Source organism: Callospermophilus lateralis, chromosome 3, assembly GCF_048772815.1.
Source record: "Callospermophilus lateralis isolate mCalLat2 chromosome 3, mCalLat2.hap1, whole genome shotgun sequence".
In the NCBI taxonomy this organism is placed as follows: domain Eukaryota; kingdom Metazoa; phylum Chordata; class Mammalia; order Rodentia; family Sciuridae; genus Callospermophilus; species Callospermophilus lateralis.
Window position 1 is genome coordinate 33,678,089 of NC_135307.1, and position 16,309 is coordinate 33,694,397.

Sequence of the window (16,309 nt, forward strand, 5' to 3'; positions counted from 1 at the left end):
ACATTCCTCAACTCTCCATTACTTCACAACCACCCTCACCAATAATGCTCATTAAGATACAAACTAACTTCATATTTCCCAAAATACCCTATAAGAGATCTCTTGGTAAGAAATCTGCTTGTTTCTCAACTTCAAAAATCCTTGATGACTGAGAAGTTGGAGATGTGGAGGAATACTGACCTGACAACACCTTTGCCTTAATGTGACTCTCAAAGGCTTTACTAGGAAGAGTGTTTTATGCCCTTCATCTCTCCCTACCTCCTGGGGTAAAAATCACTAATTACTGGAACATCTTCATTGACAGCACCTTCTGAAGCAGGAGGAGAGAGAAGGAACATGCAGTTTGTTGCTTCTTTCTTCTGATGGGCTTTTTAGACACTGCCTTAAATACAGGAGGCTAAAATAGGAAAGGAGGCTGTCTTCTCCTTGGCTTCTGTAGATTCCATCGTTGGGGCCACCTTCTCCACTACAGTTCCTGGACCAAACAGCACTAGTGGTGCTAGGTCTAAAGTGGTAACAGAGATGAGGTGGAACTCCAGGGCTTTGTGAGCAGGCCATGTGACTGGAAAGCTGTGCACTGGTTGCAGAAAGTATGGAACCCACCCCCGCCATCACCAGCTAGGCAGAAGGTCCTGGGACAAGAAATCCTGGAGAAAATCCTGGTCATCAGTGAGGATTAGCACTCCAGAGACAGCTGCCAGCCCCTTTGGGCTGGGCTACAATTCCAAAGATTGTGCTTAGGTGCACCTGCCAAAGAAAAAGGGAGAGGGAAAAGGAGAGGCTCCCCCTTGAGAATGTGAAGCCTTACATAACCTATTTTCCTCAGGTAAAAGAATGAAGAGAGAAGAAAAATTCTTTAGGGGACCATCCCTTGGTAAGCACAATAATTTCCAAGCTCGGGGACTAGAGAAAAGCCACTAGAACACCGATGTAAGAACTTAGAGCAAAAAGATGAAATAAGGGCTCATAAATCTTGGAGATCCTTCTATGGAGCTCACAGTTTCTGCTCCCCAGATCAAAGGGAAGCAGGTATAGAAAACAGGCTCACGGGATTGTGGGGTCATCCTTTCGAGGGAAGGGGGAGAGCCCTGGAGAAGTGATGGAAGGTGAGCAGCCAGGGACCAAGGAAAGAGCAGCAATATTCTGAGGGCCATGGGGAGCAAAGGGTTGTACCTGGTGGTGAGCCAACAGCATATGCTTCTTGAGGATAGCCCTCTCAAGGAAGCCCTGCCTGCAGAAAATACAAGTGAAGAGTGGCCCCTCCTTGGGGTGTGTCTTCTGATGCTCCTCCAGAGCTGCCTGGATGGGAAAGGTCTGGCCACACACTTCACAGGTCTTTCTGCCACTGCTCTCTCCTGGCTCCTTTCTCCCAGCTTCCTGCAAGCTCAGCTCCTCCACCAAGTGGGTGCCAGTGCCTTCTTTTTCTGGATTGAGTGGTGTTTCAGGGCTTGAGCTCCTCTCTGGTTTACCCACCTCTTCCATGCCTCCTGACACATCACTGCTGCCCTGCTCCATTGGCTGGGGTTGATCCAGGCAATCAGGTGGAGGCGGAGGTGGAGGTAGAGAAGACTGTTGATTTGCTTTCTCATTACTGTCTATCTCCTTCCCAGCTGTGGCTGCTGCGGCCATTGACCCCACCTCCTCCTCTGCCCCAGATGCCTCTTCTGAGTCACCTCGCACTGATATTGCTTTCTCACCTCCACTTTCTGAGCCTCTTCCTGCTAAGGAATCTTCATCAGTCACATCTTCCTCTTCTTCCTCATCCTCATCCTCTTCCTCAGATAATTCCTCTTCCAGTGATGGCTGCTGTGACTGCTGCTGGGGGAAGCTTCCCACCGCAGAGACTGCAGATTGCTCAGAGCCATTCTCCTGGGCAGCTCCTCCACCCTCTGGGAGTGTAGTACCACCATTGGGGATCTGGCCCCCCAGATGCATCCGAACGTGCTGCTGCAGAGTGACAGCATTAGTGAACTTCTTCTGGCAGATGGGGCAGGAGTTCTGGGCCCGGGCAGCTGGACTGGCCTTATGGCCCACGAAATGTGCACGCAGATTACCCCTGGTGGAGAAGGCTCTGCCACACACTTTGCATTTAAAGGGCCGCTCACCTCCATGTTGACCATAGTGCAGGCGTAGAGCTCGGGGACAGCTCAGCACCCGGAGGCAGATGACACACTGGTTAGGTCCAGAAGAGGCTGAGGATGAAGGTGCAGGAGCAGAGGTGGTGGGGGCCCCTGATGGAGTAGAGGCTACTGCTACAGCTCCTTGTCGGTCAATCTTTTCTACCAGCTGCTGCAGCTTGGATGTCTCAGAGGGTGAAGCCCCCAGGGGCTCTAGCACATAGGGGAAGGGGAAGCTGCCAGTGGATTTGAAGTGGTTGGTAAGCAGTGCCCAGCTTGGTAGCGAAGTTACCAGCTTACTTAGCTGCATGCGGGTTGCAGTGCCACTTTCTGCCACTCCACTGATGGCTGAGCCCTCACTCCCTGGGGGAGTGTTTTCATCAACTTTACTCTTGGGCTCCACTGCTTTCATGAGCACAAACTTATTGAAAGCAGGGAGCCCGGGAGCTGTGGCAGTCCCTGCCCCAGTAGAGAGCAGCGTGAGGCTCTCTGTGGCACTGAGTGCTGTGGTGGAGGCCACCAGAGGCTTGCGTTCCATACCTCCACTTGGCGTGGCTGCCTCCTCCTCAGCCTTCTCTGGTGGTACAGACATACCATAGGGTAGGCCGCTGCTGGTGATGACGTAGTCAAGGTGCTCTGGCACTGGATGTGGGTTCATCTGCACATGTGGGTACTTCTCGCGATGCCTATGGAAATGCACTTTGAGGTTCCCACGGGTGGTAAAGCGGTTGCCACAGACATTGCACTTATAGGGCCTCTCACCGGTGTGGGAGCGCAGGTGGATCTGCAGGGCACTGTCACTGCCAAATACTTTGGCACAGAAGCGGCATTTGTGCCTTCCACCTGGTTTCTCCAAGGGACCCATCACTTCCCCATAGCCCAGCTCACCACTTCCGTTCTTTGGCTTCAAGAGCCCTGGGGAGGCAGTGGCCTCAAGGCCTCGGGCTGCCCCAAGACATTGTGCTGCCAGTAGTCCTGTGGTGCCTGGGAATGCCAGATGAGGTGAGGCAATCAGCTGATCTGCGCTGCCTGGAAGGGCAGGGGAGGGGGCAGGGGCAGGCTTGTGGTTTCGCCCAACCCCTCCAGCAGAGAAGGGATGCTGTGCCCCCAGTGGGTGGTAAAGGTGAAAGAAAGCCTGCTTGGGTGTTTCTGCCCCTGAGGAGGAGGAGGAGGAAGAGGAGGAAGGTGCCAGTGTCTTGCCAGTTTGAACAGGCTTGATGGGGCTGAAGAGGGGTAGTAGGGGTTTGGTGGAGGAGGCAGTCCCTGTCCCAGGTAGCTCTGAGGGACTGGCAGGGGCACCTACGGACTGGCCTAAGGAGCCAAGCAGCAGCACCTGCCGGCAGATTTGCTCAGTCATCTGCATCTGATGGATTTGCCGCTGCTGCAGCACACGCAGCTCTTCCAAGATCAGAGGAATGTTCAAGTGGCCGCTGCCTACACCTGGGGGTGGAGGGGGAGGTGGTGGAGGGGGGGGTGCAGGAGTGGATTCTGGAGGTAATGGGGTTGCTCCCAGCTTGGGACTTGCCAAGATTAGGCCCCCACCTCCCCCAGCCGCTGTACCTGTGGCAGCGACCAGGAAATGCCCTGAAGTCTCCTCTCCTCTCCGCTCTGGGCCCCAGGTGGGATCAGTCGGCCCAGAGGACCCGGATTCTGGAGGATTGCTGTTCTCTGTGTCCATGACTTGGGGACTGCTGTGACCCTCAGGCCGGGGTTCAGAGGAGGCATTAGAGTTGTTGGGGTTCTCTTGGCCCCCAATTATCACCATTACAGGAGGTTCAGTAGAACATGCGTTTTGGTGGGCGAGGAATTCAGTTGGATCCGTGAATTGTGCGCAGCATTTGGCACAGACTTGGGGGTGGTCCTCCTCGCTAGCATCACCTGGGAAGAGGACAAGAAGAGAGCGTGGGTGGTGCGTTGGGTTGGCTATACAGAGGCTCTAATTACCAACGAGCCGCAAGTTGGGGGTGGGGAGATGAGCTCACTATTAAGCCACGCATAAAGCTAGAGCTCAGTCTTGAACCTCGTGAAGAGATTCACCCGAGTAAGGGGGGGGAGGGTCACGCACACTCCACTCCCCTCCTCCGTCACCTCACCCCCCCAACACCCCTTTCCTGGCCCTGGGGAGTGGGAATGGGTGTGAGGACTGCAACCTATAGAGAGAATTATGCCTGTATCCCGCCCACCTGAAGTCCTTACCCCCGCGCGTCCCCTCCCTCCTCACCTCTGCCGGAGCCTGGCCCTACCGCACCTCCGAGCTCCGCAGGTTCCCCGCAGGGGCCCCCAAGACGAGAGCTCCTCCCGGCTTCGTGCGCCATGGTTGTCGGGGAAGCGGAGGGCCGGACGGGGTGGGAGACAATGGGTATCACGATTGAGGAAGCGACCGTGGCCGCCGGGGCTGCGGCAGGCTCTGCACCCAGCGGCCCAGACTGCGGAGATGGAGATCGGCGGCGGCGGGGGCTGGGAGCAGCGGCGGAGGGGGAGGGAAGCGAGGAGGCGCGGAGGAGGGGAGGAGCTGGAGCGAGAAAGCTGGGAGAGGGGAGAGGGGAGATGGGGGAGGAGAGTTTGTGGGGAGGAGCTGCTGGGGAGGGAAGCGAGAGCCAGAGACGCGAGCCACAGTACTTAGGGGGTTGTGGGGGCAGGAGCCCTGAGCTTCAGAGGGTTTCCCGAGGCTTATTATCAGGTGCTGTGAGGTACGGTGGGGGTCTACCTTTCCTTATCCTCTGCCAGCTCCCCCTCGTTCCCAGATGTCTTTGCCCAGGCCTCCCCCCCCCCCCCCCCCCCCCCCCGCCTAAGCTCAAGGGGCACAGTGGGAAACGTAGCCCTGCTCAATAGAGCAAGGCGATAGGCTTCTCTTATTTTTCTTTGGATAAAGGATCCGCAGAGCCTGGAAAACGTGGCTTCCAGAGAAAGGGTAGTCTCATCCTCTTAGGGGTCTCAGGGCCAGAGGGGGCGGAGGAGCCCCAAACGTCCTCCTCATCAGCATCCCCTCCAGTACTCCCAAGTTTTGCCCCTCACTTCCATTCTCACACTACTTCGCCCCCCCCCCAAATCCCTCTCCACAAAAGAAGTTTCACATGGTGAGAGGTTGCAAGGTGGAATTTCCAAGGAAGTCATTTCAGGTCTTCTGTCTGTGGAACATGAAGCCCCTTCACTCTCTTCCCCTCCTCCCCCAGAATAATAGCTGAATGCAAACTACTGCACAGACCACCGGGCCAACACTCAATTTATAAAGTTCATGCTTATTTAAGAAGCCGGTCTTCTATTTAGTACCTTCATCTCTACTTTCTGCCCCCTATGTCCCTCTTTCAACACTTGCACACTGTCCCTCTAACCGACAGTGGGTTTGAGGAGATTGCCTGCGGAGGCCTACCGAGACCCACCCAGCTGGGGGGGAGGGGAACTTCTCCTGAAACAATGGAGAAAATGCTGTAGGAGCTACCAGGCAGCCTCTCCTAAATCCCTTTCCCCGCAACAACCCGCTTTGAATGCCTGGACCTGACTGACACCTGCTCTGGCCCATGGAGGTGCCTCACATTCAGCAAGAGGTTAGGTAGGGCTAAATAAGATGGGTCTTGGGCCAGGTAGTCTGCATTCCCTTTCTGCCTTGAAATGAGTCCTAAAGGGTTTTCTAATTCCTAAAGCACTATTTAACATTTGATTTTTTGTTGTTGTTGTTACTTGTTTTGGGTACCAGGGATGGAACTCAGGGGCGCTTAATGACGGAGCCACATCCCCAGCCCTTTTTGGGATTTTATTTAGAGACAGGTTCTTGCTGATTTGCATAGGACCTTAATAAATTGCTGAGGCTGACTGAACTCAAGATCTTCCTGTCTCAGCCTCCAGAGCAGGAGCAGCTTGGATTAGAGGCGCATGCCACCACACCAGCCCACTATTTTACATTTGAGAAGTATTGACATAATTTCTGCTACTTCTAGTAATCCCAGATGGGGAGGGGCGCTCAGGTCAGTCTCAGCAATTTAGCAAGATCCAGTCTCTCAAAAAATAAATGCAGTTCAGTGGTAGAGCACCCATGGGATCACTCCCCAGTAACACACATGCAAAGTAATCACAGATCCTTGGTTTTGTGGTTTGCTTGGGCATCCTTAAACTCACCTTGCCTGGGTGGTAACTGAGGCCATGCTATGCCACTATTTCCCTTTTTTTGTTGTTGTTATTTGTTTTTGTTTTTATTAGAGTCTTATAAATAGTAGTTTATCCCAACAAACTCAAACATCCAAGGAAATTCATTTCAGTTCATGATCCTCCCTATTCTCTCCTGACCCGCCCTTCATTCTCCTTTCTCTACTTGACTTCTTTTCCCTCATCTATTTACCATTTCCCTTTTTGTAAAGTGGAAGTAGTATAGCCAGCCTGTCTGTCTTTTCCTCTTTTTTTTTTTTTTTTCTGGTGCTAGAAAATGAACCCAGGCCTTGCATCAAGCACTCAACCACTGAACTATATCCCAATATCCCCCCCCTCCTTTTTTTTTTTTTTTTTTTTTTGGTGGTCTGGGTATTAAACTCAGTACCTTGAGCATGCTAGGAAGAACTTTAGGAATGGCTCAGCCACACCCCCAGCCCTTATATGGGCATTATTAAGTTTGGAGAGTCCTAAATATTATGGATTAGAGAGCTGACATTGTCAATGCAAAATAATCAAATTAACCTAAAACACACAAATACTAAAATGAGATGTTTTTGTATTGTTTATTAATTTTTTTTCTCTGTGCTAGAGATTGAATCCAGGATCTCATGAATGCTTGGCAAGCATTCTACCACTGAGCTACACCACCATACCCAACCTTATTAATTTCTGAGTTAAGATATTGGTTAATATTGGCATATGTCAGGGATAAGGAGTCATTGGGAGGAGAGCTGATACAACCCAATTAAAATATTAATAACATCCACTGTATTTTCAACATAAATTTTGCCTGTCTTTACAATCTAAAACCATCTTACAATCAATGATATTTTGAAACTTCAGGTAACCTTAAGGATCTTAGCATTTTGAATCACAGCTCTGAAACAGGTGGGTTCTCTACTTGCAGACCTGGCCCTTCCAAATGAGGAAGAAAGGGTCTGTTTTAATTACAGAAAGTCACAGCTTAATACAATGTGGTTTATTTTTACAGATAAGGAAATTGAAGCTCTGAGAGGTTAAGTGACTTTTCCAAGTTCACACAGTAACTCACTGAAGCAGGCATTCACAATTCTGACTCCTATCCAGTGCTTTCTCAAGCACATCACATTGTGTGGCTAGAGAAAGGGCCCTGTGTGGCTCCTACCTGCCATTTGCTCTCTGGCCTGAGTAAGAGAGAGGGAATCAGATGGAGACTTTCTACTGAGCATTTGTTAATTAGCATGGAACATTTGATATCCAGTTACTGTTTTGTCAAGTCTTCTGACAAGAAAAGAAATTCTTTTCTTTTCATCTTCTCCTGGGAAACACTGTCCCCTTTTTTACTCTTTAATGAAACGTGCTTTCTGATGCGAAATTTGATCTGCACTCTTCTTTAAGGTAAATTTAGCCCCTGGTGAAAGGTGACAGATCAACAGCCACCTGTAAGAGGAACCCTCCACTTCTCAGCACTTTACACTCACTGTAGATCCTGAAAAGGGGGGCGGGATTCTTATGCAGACATGAATAAAGTCACAAACACAGGAACAAACTAAGCTGGTTATGGTGTCCCTAGATAGCAGATAAAGTGAGGTCATATGCAGAGTCTAGGGTAGATATAGAATTAAGACCTGGACATGCTTGTTTAAATTTACAAAGAGCAGAAATGACAAAGGGAAAGGAAACCAGGTGGCTTCCCCTTCTAAACTTGGTTCCCCATCACACTGAGGCTTTAGGCTTGGGAGAGAATGGTTAGGGGGAACAAAGAGAAAAATAGGTGGGTTGTGTGTGGAAGTGTTGCAAGCATATTTGAACAGTGGTTTTCAAACTATTGGTCATTGTAGCAATTATAATTCACCACATAATTCAATTATAATTCAAAATTACCCTGAGCTTTTAAGAATTCAGATGTTCAGGCCATGCCCTAAACTAAATTAAGTAAGAATTCTTAAGGGTTAGATCCAGGCATTAGTATTTTTGAAAAGCTCCTCAGTGATTCCAATGTACAAGTAAGGGGCTGGAAGTGTAGCTCAGTGGTATAATACTTGCTTAGCATGAGGGAAGGCCTGGGTTCAATCCCCAGCATCAAAGAAACAAAAACAAAAACAAAGACAGAAGCAAAGAAGCAAAATAATGTACATACAGCCAAAGATGAGAATAACAGTATTAGAGGACTATCCTTCTCTTCAAACCTTCCACCTTGTTCCTCACAAACTAAACCTAATCAAAATTGGAATAGAGGCAAAAAAGAAGCTGCTCAGTGGCAAATTTTCCCCTCAGGCTCCCTTTCTACTCTATCCACAATCATACTTAAGCTTTTTTTGTGTCCTTTCCTGGTGAAAAAAAAAAAAAAATCTGAATTTGATGAAATAAAATTCTATTTAAAAAAATAGAATTTGATATAATTTACATCTAATTATGAATCTAAGCAACTGTATTGCTTTTCCCAGGGCATGTTCATCTTCAATATTTATTTCTTTTAAAATTTTAGTTAAGGGATGGGATTGTGGTTCAGAGGTAGAGAACTTGGAAAGCACATGTGAGGCCCTGGGTTCAATCCTTGGCACCACATAAAAAATAAATAAATAAAACAAAGGTATTATTGTGTCTAACTACAACTAAAAAAAAAAAAAATTAGTTGAGCCATCTTTCTTTCTTTTTCTTTTTCTTTTTTTTTTGTACTAGGGATTTAACCTAGGAATGATATTCCACTGAGCTACATCCCCAGGCCTTTTGTTTGTCTGTTTATTTAATTTTTTGGTACCAGGGGGCGCCTAACCACTTAGCCACATCTCCATCTCCAGCCCTTTTTATTTTTAATTTTGAGACTATGTTCCTTAGGACTTTGAACTTGCCATCTTCCTGCCTCAGCTTTCCAAGCCACTGTGGTTACAGGTGAGCTCCACTGTGCCCAGCTAAGCCATATCTTTAGTTGTAAGATGAAAAGTTTACAGAGTTAGAGCATCATTCAACTACAAAGGAAGCAAAGCATATTATGTAAGCACCTGCCTAAACCTACTTGTTTTTAACATTGGATCAACACTAATTGGTAGCTTCCATAATTATTTTTTATTATTATTATTATTATTATTATTATTATTATTATTATTATTATTATTATTTTGGCATCAGGGATTGAACTCAGGGGCACTCAAACACTGAGCCACATACCCAGCCCTATTTTGTATTTTATTTAGGCACAGAGTCTCACCGAGTTGCTTAGCACCTCGATTTTGCTGTGGCTGGCTTTGAACTCACAATCCTCCAGTCTCAGCCTCTCCAGCAGCTGGGATTACAGGCGTGCACCACTGCATCTGGTATATACATTAATTTTTGTAACTGTTGCAAGATTACATCTCAGAATGTCCCCTCTTCTCTTCCTCACTTCTTTCCCCTAAATGCGCCCACACACACACAGTCCTTTGCCAAACCAAATTAGGGCACCCAAATCTACTAATGTACCTATGCCTGTGCAACACAGTAGACAAAGAGACACAATGATTTGTGCACTTGGTGTTAAGTGAGGAAAATATACTTATTTCCAGATTTGGAATATAGTACGTTAAATTTTTAAAGGGGCTCACTGGCCAGGAGCAGTAGCACAAGCCTGTAATCTCAAAGGCTCTAGGAAGCTAAGACTGGGGGATCAAAGCCAGCCCCAGCAATGGCAAGGTGCTAAGCAACTCAATGAGACTCTCTCTCTAAATAAAATTCAAAAATAGGCATAGGGATGTGGCTCAGTGGCTAAGAGCCCCTGAGTTTAATCCATGATATCAAAGGAAAAAAAGGGGGGGGGGGTTTCATTGGACATTTTTCTGAAATCAAAGGACTAAACATACCATTTTGGGAGTTGGAAGGGATGTTAGAGAGCTGAACCTTTCATTTAGCACAATGATTTAGACCTCAGTTGAAGTTCTAGCTTTAAACGTTTCTCATCTTTGTGATCTTGGGAAAATATCTTAATCTCTCTAAAGCTTGGATTTCTCTTCTTTAAATTTAGATGTAGGGGATAACAGCCATAAGGAATAAACTAGAAGAAATGTAAAAATGGCCTAGCATAGTACCTGAAGGCTCCACAAATATTAATCCTAAATGTTATGATACATATTGCAAGGTGAATAAACTTTGAAAACATTATGCTAAGTGAAATAAACCAACGTGTGGTTGGTTTATTCACTTTGATTGAGCCAACGAGCTCAATCAAATAGTATGTGATTCCATTTATACAAGGTACCTAGAATTAGTAAATTCATAGAGACAGGAAAATAGAAGCTGGATACAGTAGTGCATGCCTGTAATCCCAGTGGCTCAGGAAGCTGAGGCAGGGGGATCCTGAGTTCAAATCTAGCCTCAGCAATGGCAAGGTACTAAGCAACTCAGTGAGACCCTGTCTCTAAATAAAATACAACATAGGGCTGGGGGTGCGGCTCAGTGGTAGAGTGCCCCTGAGTTCAATCCCCAGTACCAAAAAAAAAGAAAGAAAGAAAATAGAGAATAGAGGCTACTGGGGACTGCAGGAGGGGAGAACAGTGATCTGTTGTTTACTAGGTATAGAGTTTCTATTTGATAATGAAAAATTCTGAAAAAATAGATAGTAATGGTTACTTAACATGGGGAATAAACTTAATATATCTGAATTATATGCTTAAAATGGCTGAGCATAGTGTTACACGCCTATGATCCCAGTGGCTTGGGAGGCTGAGGCAGAAGGATCGCAAGTTGAAAGTTAGCCTCAGCAATTTAGTGAGGCCTAAGCAGCTAAGCAAGACCCTATCTCAAAATAAGAAAAAGAATAAGACTGGGGATGTGGCTCAGTTGTTAAGTGCCCTTGAGTTCAATCCCTGGTACCAAAAAAGAAACAAAGAGGGGGCTTGGGATATAGCACAGTTGGTAGAGTGCTTGCCTTACATGCACAAAGCCCTGGGTTCAATCCCCAGCCCTGCTACCAAAAAAAAAAAAAAAAGAAAAGAAAAATGGTTAAAATAATAAATTTTGTTATCCATATTTTACCACAGCTGATTACAGACATGCCGCTGCCCAGCTTCTTTTTCTTTATTTAGTGCCCTATCCAGGACTGAGTTGGTTTTTTTGTTATAGTTGTTGTGTGGGTTTTTTGTTTTGTTTTGGTACCAGGGATTGAACCCAGGGGTGTTTAACCAGGAGTCACATCCCCAGCCCTTTTTTTTTTTTTTTCTTTTTTTTTTTTTTTGAGGTGCTAAAGATTGAACCCAGGGCCTTGTGCATGTGAGGCAAGCACTCTACCAACTGAGCTATATCCCTAGCCCCCTAGCCCTTCTTATATTTTATTTAGAGACAGGGTCTCGCTGAGTTACTTAGGGCCTTGCTAAATGGCTGAGGCTGGCTTTGAACCCAAGTTCCTCCTGCCTCAGCCTCCTGAGTTGCTGGGATTACAGGAGTGAGTCACCATGCCCTGCCTGAGTTGTATTTTTTTGTTTGTTTGTTTTGTTTTGTGAGGGTGGTGGTACCAGGGATTGAACTCTGGGGCACTGGATCACTGAGCCACATCCCTAACCCTATTTTGTATTTTATATGGAGACAGAGTCTCACTGAGTTGCTTAGTGTCTTGCCATTGCTGAGACTGGCTTTGAACTCATGATCCTCCTACCTCAGCCTCTGGAGCCACTGGGATTACAGATGTGCATGCATGCATGACTGCCCTGGACTGAGCTGCTTCCTGTCTACTGAAAAATGTGTTCTTTCTGATCCCTACTCTGAGGAAGGGTAAGAGGGGACCTGCAGCTGAACATCCCAAGGGGCTCAATGCCTAAAAGATGAAACTCTACTTCTAGATGTAAAAATAAAGAGAACAGAGACCTTAAAACTCTATTTTTGCCTTCTTTGCCTTTTGCTGTTCTTGCTGTCTGCCAACTTCCATCTCAAGTATTTCTTTCTCTCCCTCTAGATCTCTTTGGCTGTTGTCCTGGTTTCTCCTTCTCACTAAATATCTGGGTTTCTGATAGCTTTCTTTATTTCCCAGATGTACTAGTTTGCAGTTTCCCCAGTTACATCTCTTATGTTCTCTAATTCAGATTTTTAGACTCTGCAGGGGAAAGTTTCCTCCCCCCTCTCTAGAGTTTTTAGTAAACTGATTATTTCCTGCTCATCACTTTTGTGCAATAACTATTAGGTTTTGGTGCTCTGGTCAGGAAGCTGAGCAAACACAGGGTTGGAAAACAGGTTTTTTTTTTTTTTTGACTGTTTCTTGGTGTTCTCCTAGGTCACTGCAAACATGAAGTTTTAAAAATACTTAACAAAAGCTCAGCATTTGCTTCTTATGTGGTAAACTTTGCTTAAAAGAGGGCAAAAGGCCCGCAGGGTGGCACATATCTAAAATTTAGGCTGGGGCAGGAGAATGCAAAATTCAAGGACATAGAGTGCTGGCTTAGTATGTACTTGGGTTCAATTCAATCCCCAGTATGGCATGGCAGGTTGGGGGGAAGGTTAAATCCAGCCTCAGTAATTTAGTGAGACTCTCAGCAACTTAGTGAGACCCTGTTTCACATTAAAATTTGAAAAGGCTGGGGATACAGTTCAGTAGTGTGTCCCTGAGTTAAATCCCCAGTACCACACCACCTCACCCCCCAAAAGAAAAGAAAAAGAAAAGGGGGGAAAAAAGACTCCAGAAAACATTTGTGGCACTTTCTAGGCTACTAAATAAATGTTTGGTGATGCTCACAAAGATGACCATAATTTAACACATATGCCAAAGGATATATAATGTGTTCTGGACTAAGTCCTGAATTAAGTACTCAAGATGCACCCCCCCCACATTTTTATATATAAAGAATAAAAAATATATATTTTATTCTTTGATGGTGCAGGGAATTAAACCCTGGGCTGCCTGCATGCTAGGCATGTGCTACACCATTGAGCTTTGCTTCCAGCTCCCTTCCTTTCTAATTTTGGGCCATGCTTTTGGGCAGAAAAGCAAATAAGTATCAAGGAATCTTTGTAGATCCTGTCTACAATAAGGAGGGAAAGGGGAATTTATACATTATAAGCTTATGTGAGCAAGCGTTTTAGTGAGCCACCCCAAATTATTAATGAGACCCAATGAAACTTCTGGTCATGAAAGTAGCCTAGGTAAGATCTTTTGCTCTCAGGGGGAACTCTGATGAGAAACCCTTTAGAAGTTCTCAAGGCTGAGCTCAAAGGCAAAATTTCAAATTAAATTTGTTGCTTCCATTGGGGTCAAGCCTTTAGTCTTCCTATGAGAATGGCACTGTAGCAGCATTCTCATGCCCCGGGTGTCTATAGCCCCAAGTGGGGGCTACATTTCAAGGGGCTTGAGAATCCATTGAAGGCAGTTGCTAAAGATACCTTTTAACTCCCTCACAGAAGACTCTTCCTCAGCTGTGGTATGGGGAATGGGTGAGCAGATGGGAGGAAGGGATGGGAGGAGGATGCCTCATAGGGGTTGGGGGTGTGTGTTCAGCTTAGTTCTACAATTGAAGCAGCAGGGGAGCAGGGCTGTGAGGCAGCTCTGAGGCTCCAGGGGAAGTCTCCTGTAGAGCACTAGGAGGAAACATCCGGCCTATAGCAGCATTAAGGAGGGCTAATGTGTCTCAGGAGGGAAGGATGCCACCACCATAGAACCTCTAAATATGGGCACAGTGGGATCCAGCAAAGCAATGACTTGGGAGGATGTGTCCTACCCCAAACTTTAACGCGTCTGTCAAGGTTGTTTCAAGCACTGATTTGACCTGAAGTCATTTTTCACTAGGGGTGGAAAGGCAAGTTTAATCCATGATTAGTTTTAATCACTACAAATACACTATCCTAGATCTTTCATGGCACATGTCTCAGAAAGAAATACTGAAGTTTGCCAAGAAGTTCCTGGTCGTGTTTCAACACTTGCCAGAAGTATCACTGTACTCATAAAATGATAATAACAATACTCACATGCATTAAATGCTTAATTATGTTAAGCACTTATTTATCCTGGGTATTTTCCAAAACAACAACAACAACAACAAAAAAACTTTAAACATACTAACTCATTTTAATTCTTACAATATAATGAGGTGGCTAGGATACTCATCTTTATAGATGAAGAAACTGAGGCACAGAGAGGTAAAGCAAACCAAGTAAGGTTGCACAGCTAACCAAGGGGTGGAGTCAGGATTCAGCAAAAAAAAAAAAAAAAAAAAAAAAAAAAATCCTGAAACCTGGTTTCAGCGCTCTTATGCCTACTCCTATACTACATTATTGAGTTTATCAACTATTTGCTAAGTAAATAGTTGATCTCTGAGCCAGGACTTTTAGACTTTCACAGTGTGCACACACACATGTAGCCTGACAAGTATGTTCAAAAATTGCTTGATCCTAAGAATTACCTGCACTCTTGCAACAATGACCCTTGATCAGATCTATTCACAATCAACAAGTTTGGAAAATCCTGATTTATTGGAGTGAGCACACCTGCCCCGAGCATCTGGAAATCTAAATTTTTGTCCTGATGATGCCTTCGCTGTCTCTTAGGCTTTGAAAAATGTTAGTTCTTAAAACCTTCCTCATTCTATTATCTGCTTCTCACTTCCTGAAATGTTATAAGAATACTATACAATTTTGCCCCTCAGGAATTCTGTTGCTCAAAAAACATACAGGGATATCTTTGTAAAATGATTGCATATATTAGCAGGTGTGTTATCTTGGATGTTTCTTGGTTTGTTTTTAAGTTTGACCACCCTTGTAACACAAATCTCATGCAAACCTGTTGGCCAACCTCCCCTCCAGATGACACGGATAAACGCCCCAAACCAGGCTGCATTCTGACCGACATTAGCTCTCTCCCTCTGGGAGCTCTGATCTGCTCTCAGGCTCAGCCCAACAATGAGAAACTTTTTTCTCTTGTCTCTCAGGGGAACCTTCACGTTTATCCAATTCATTCTCTTGCAACCCAACTCTCCAGAAAAAAAAAAAAAAAAAAAAAAAAAAAAAAAAGAGGGGGGGAAATGGGGGGAAATCCCACCCCTAAGAGACGGGTCTTCAGGTCTGAGGACGTTACTTAGCAACGGCACAAAGACCAGTGAGCAAAGGGGGACCTGGGGAGAAAACTCTTGGGTGGGGAGACAGAGCCAGTTTGAAAACTCCATTTCATCCAGAGAAAAACAAGGAAAACACAAACAGAATGAATCCCGAGAAAAGCCAAGGGGGGCTTTTCCCCAGCGCAGGTCAGCTCCTCACTCCCGGCATCTCAACTCTTTCACACCCCCAACGACCCAGTCCTCCCCGCCCCAGTTTCGCCCATGGCCCAAGTGCCCTCCCTTTGCCCTGGCCTGACCCACGCAGGGTGGGACTCGGGGGCCCCCACCGCTCCCCGGCACCCACCGTTCTCAGACGCGCTGGGACCTTCGCAGTCCGAGATTAACTGTTGGGGTTTCCGCTGCTTTCGCCGAGACATTCCCGGGTAGAGAGAGGTGGGAGAGGGAGGGGCAATGCACTGAGTCTCCACCGGGGTGACCTGGTCCGATCGCCTCCCCGGGTGGGTCTGAAGCCTACGGACGCCTCTCCCCCAGTGCAAACCACTGTGAAGCAGAGATGTTCCCCCTTCCCAGAGACAGACAGACTCTGATTCCCGGTTCCGACTCTCTCTCTTTCTCTCTCAATCTCTGCAAGTCTTTAAAGGGGAGACGCCCCCTTTTTTTCCCTCTGCTTCTTCCCTACGCTTCTGCAGCTCCCATTGTAAAAGCAAAAATCCTAATCTTTCCGCACACTCTTTTCTTTTGTACTGCAGAGGAAAGGATTTAACCCTCTCCTCCCTGCGAGGGCTCTGGCCTCTCCCTGAGCTGTATGTTTTTAGAGACTGCCCCTCACTTGTTTTTCTAACTCTTCCCCCAAGATCTTCTCAATGCTTTTTGATTCTTTCATAATTCTGTGCCCCTCTGTTGGATAATGTGGCTGCTTCTGGGGGTATAAACTGAACTAAAAAACTGTCTGATATATCCTGATTAAAAGGCTAAGAAGTCAGCTGCTTCCAGGAGAAAATGGGGATAGGAAAGGTTGGCAGAAAGACTGAGTGAAAAGTGACAGGTATACTTATAATAACAGTG

The 16,309-nt window shown here is 46.4% G+C and overlaps 1 protein-coding gene across 2 annotated transcripts; it reads right to left on the bottom strand.

The window, feature by feature from the left end:
- Nucleotides 1-1,044: 1,044 nt before the first annotated feature.
- On the bottom strand, nt 1,045-15,660 carry Sall2 (spalt like transcription factor 2). 2 transcript variants are annotated; one of them, XM_076848143.1, is made up of 2 exons: nt 15,588-15,660; nt 1,045-3,995 (listed from the first exon to the last, which is right to left on the bottom strand). In XM_076848143.1, the coding sequence occupies exons 1-2, from the start codon at nt 15,658-15,660 to the stop codon at nt 1,045-1,047; spliced, it is 3,024 nt and encodes a 1,007-aa protein (XP_076704258.1). The 2 variants fall into 2 exon arrangements, with proteins under 2 accessions (XP_076704258.1, XP_076704259.1); XM_076848144.1 differs by lacking the exon at nt 15,588-15,660 and adding an exon at nt 4,366-4,432.
- Nucleotides 15,661-16,309: the final 649 nt, after the last annotated feature.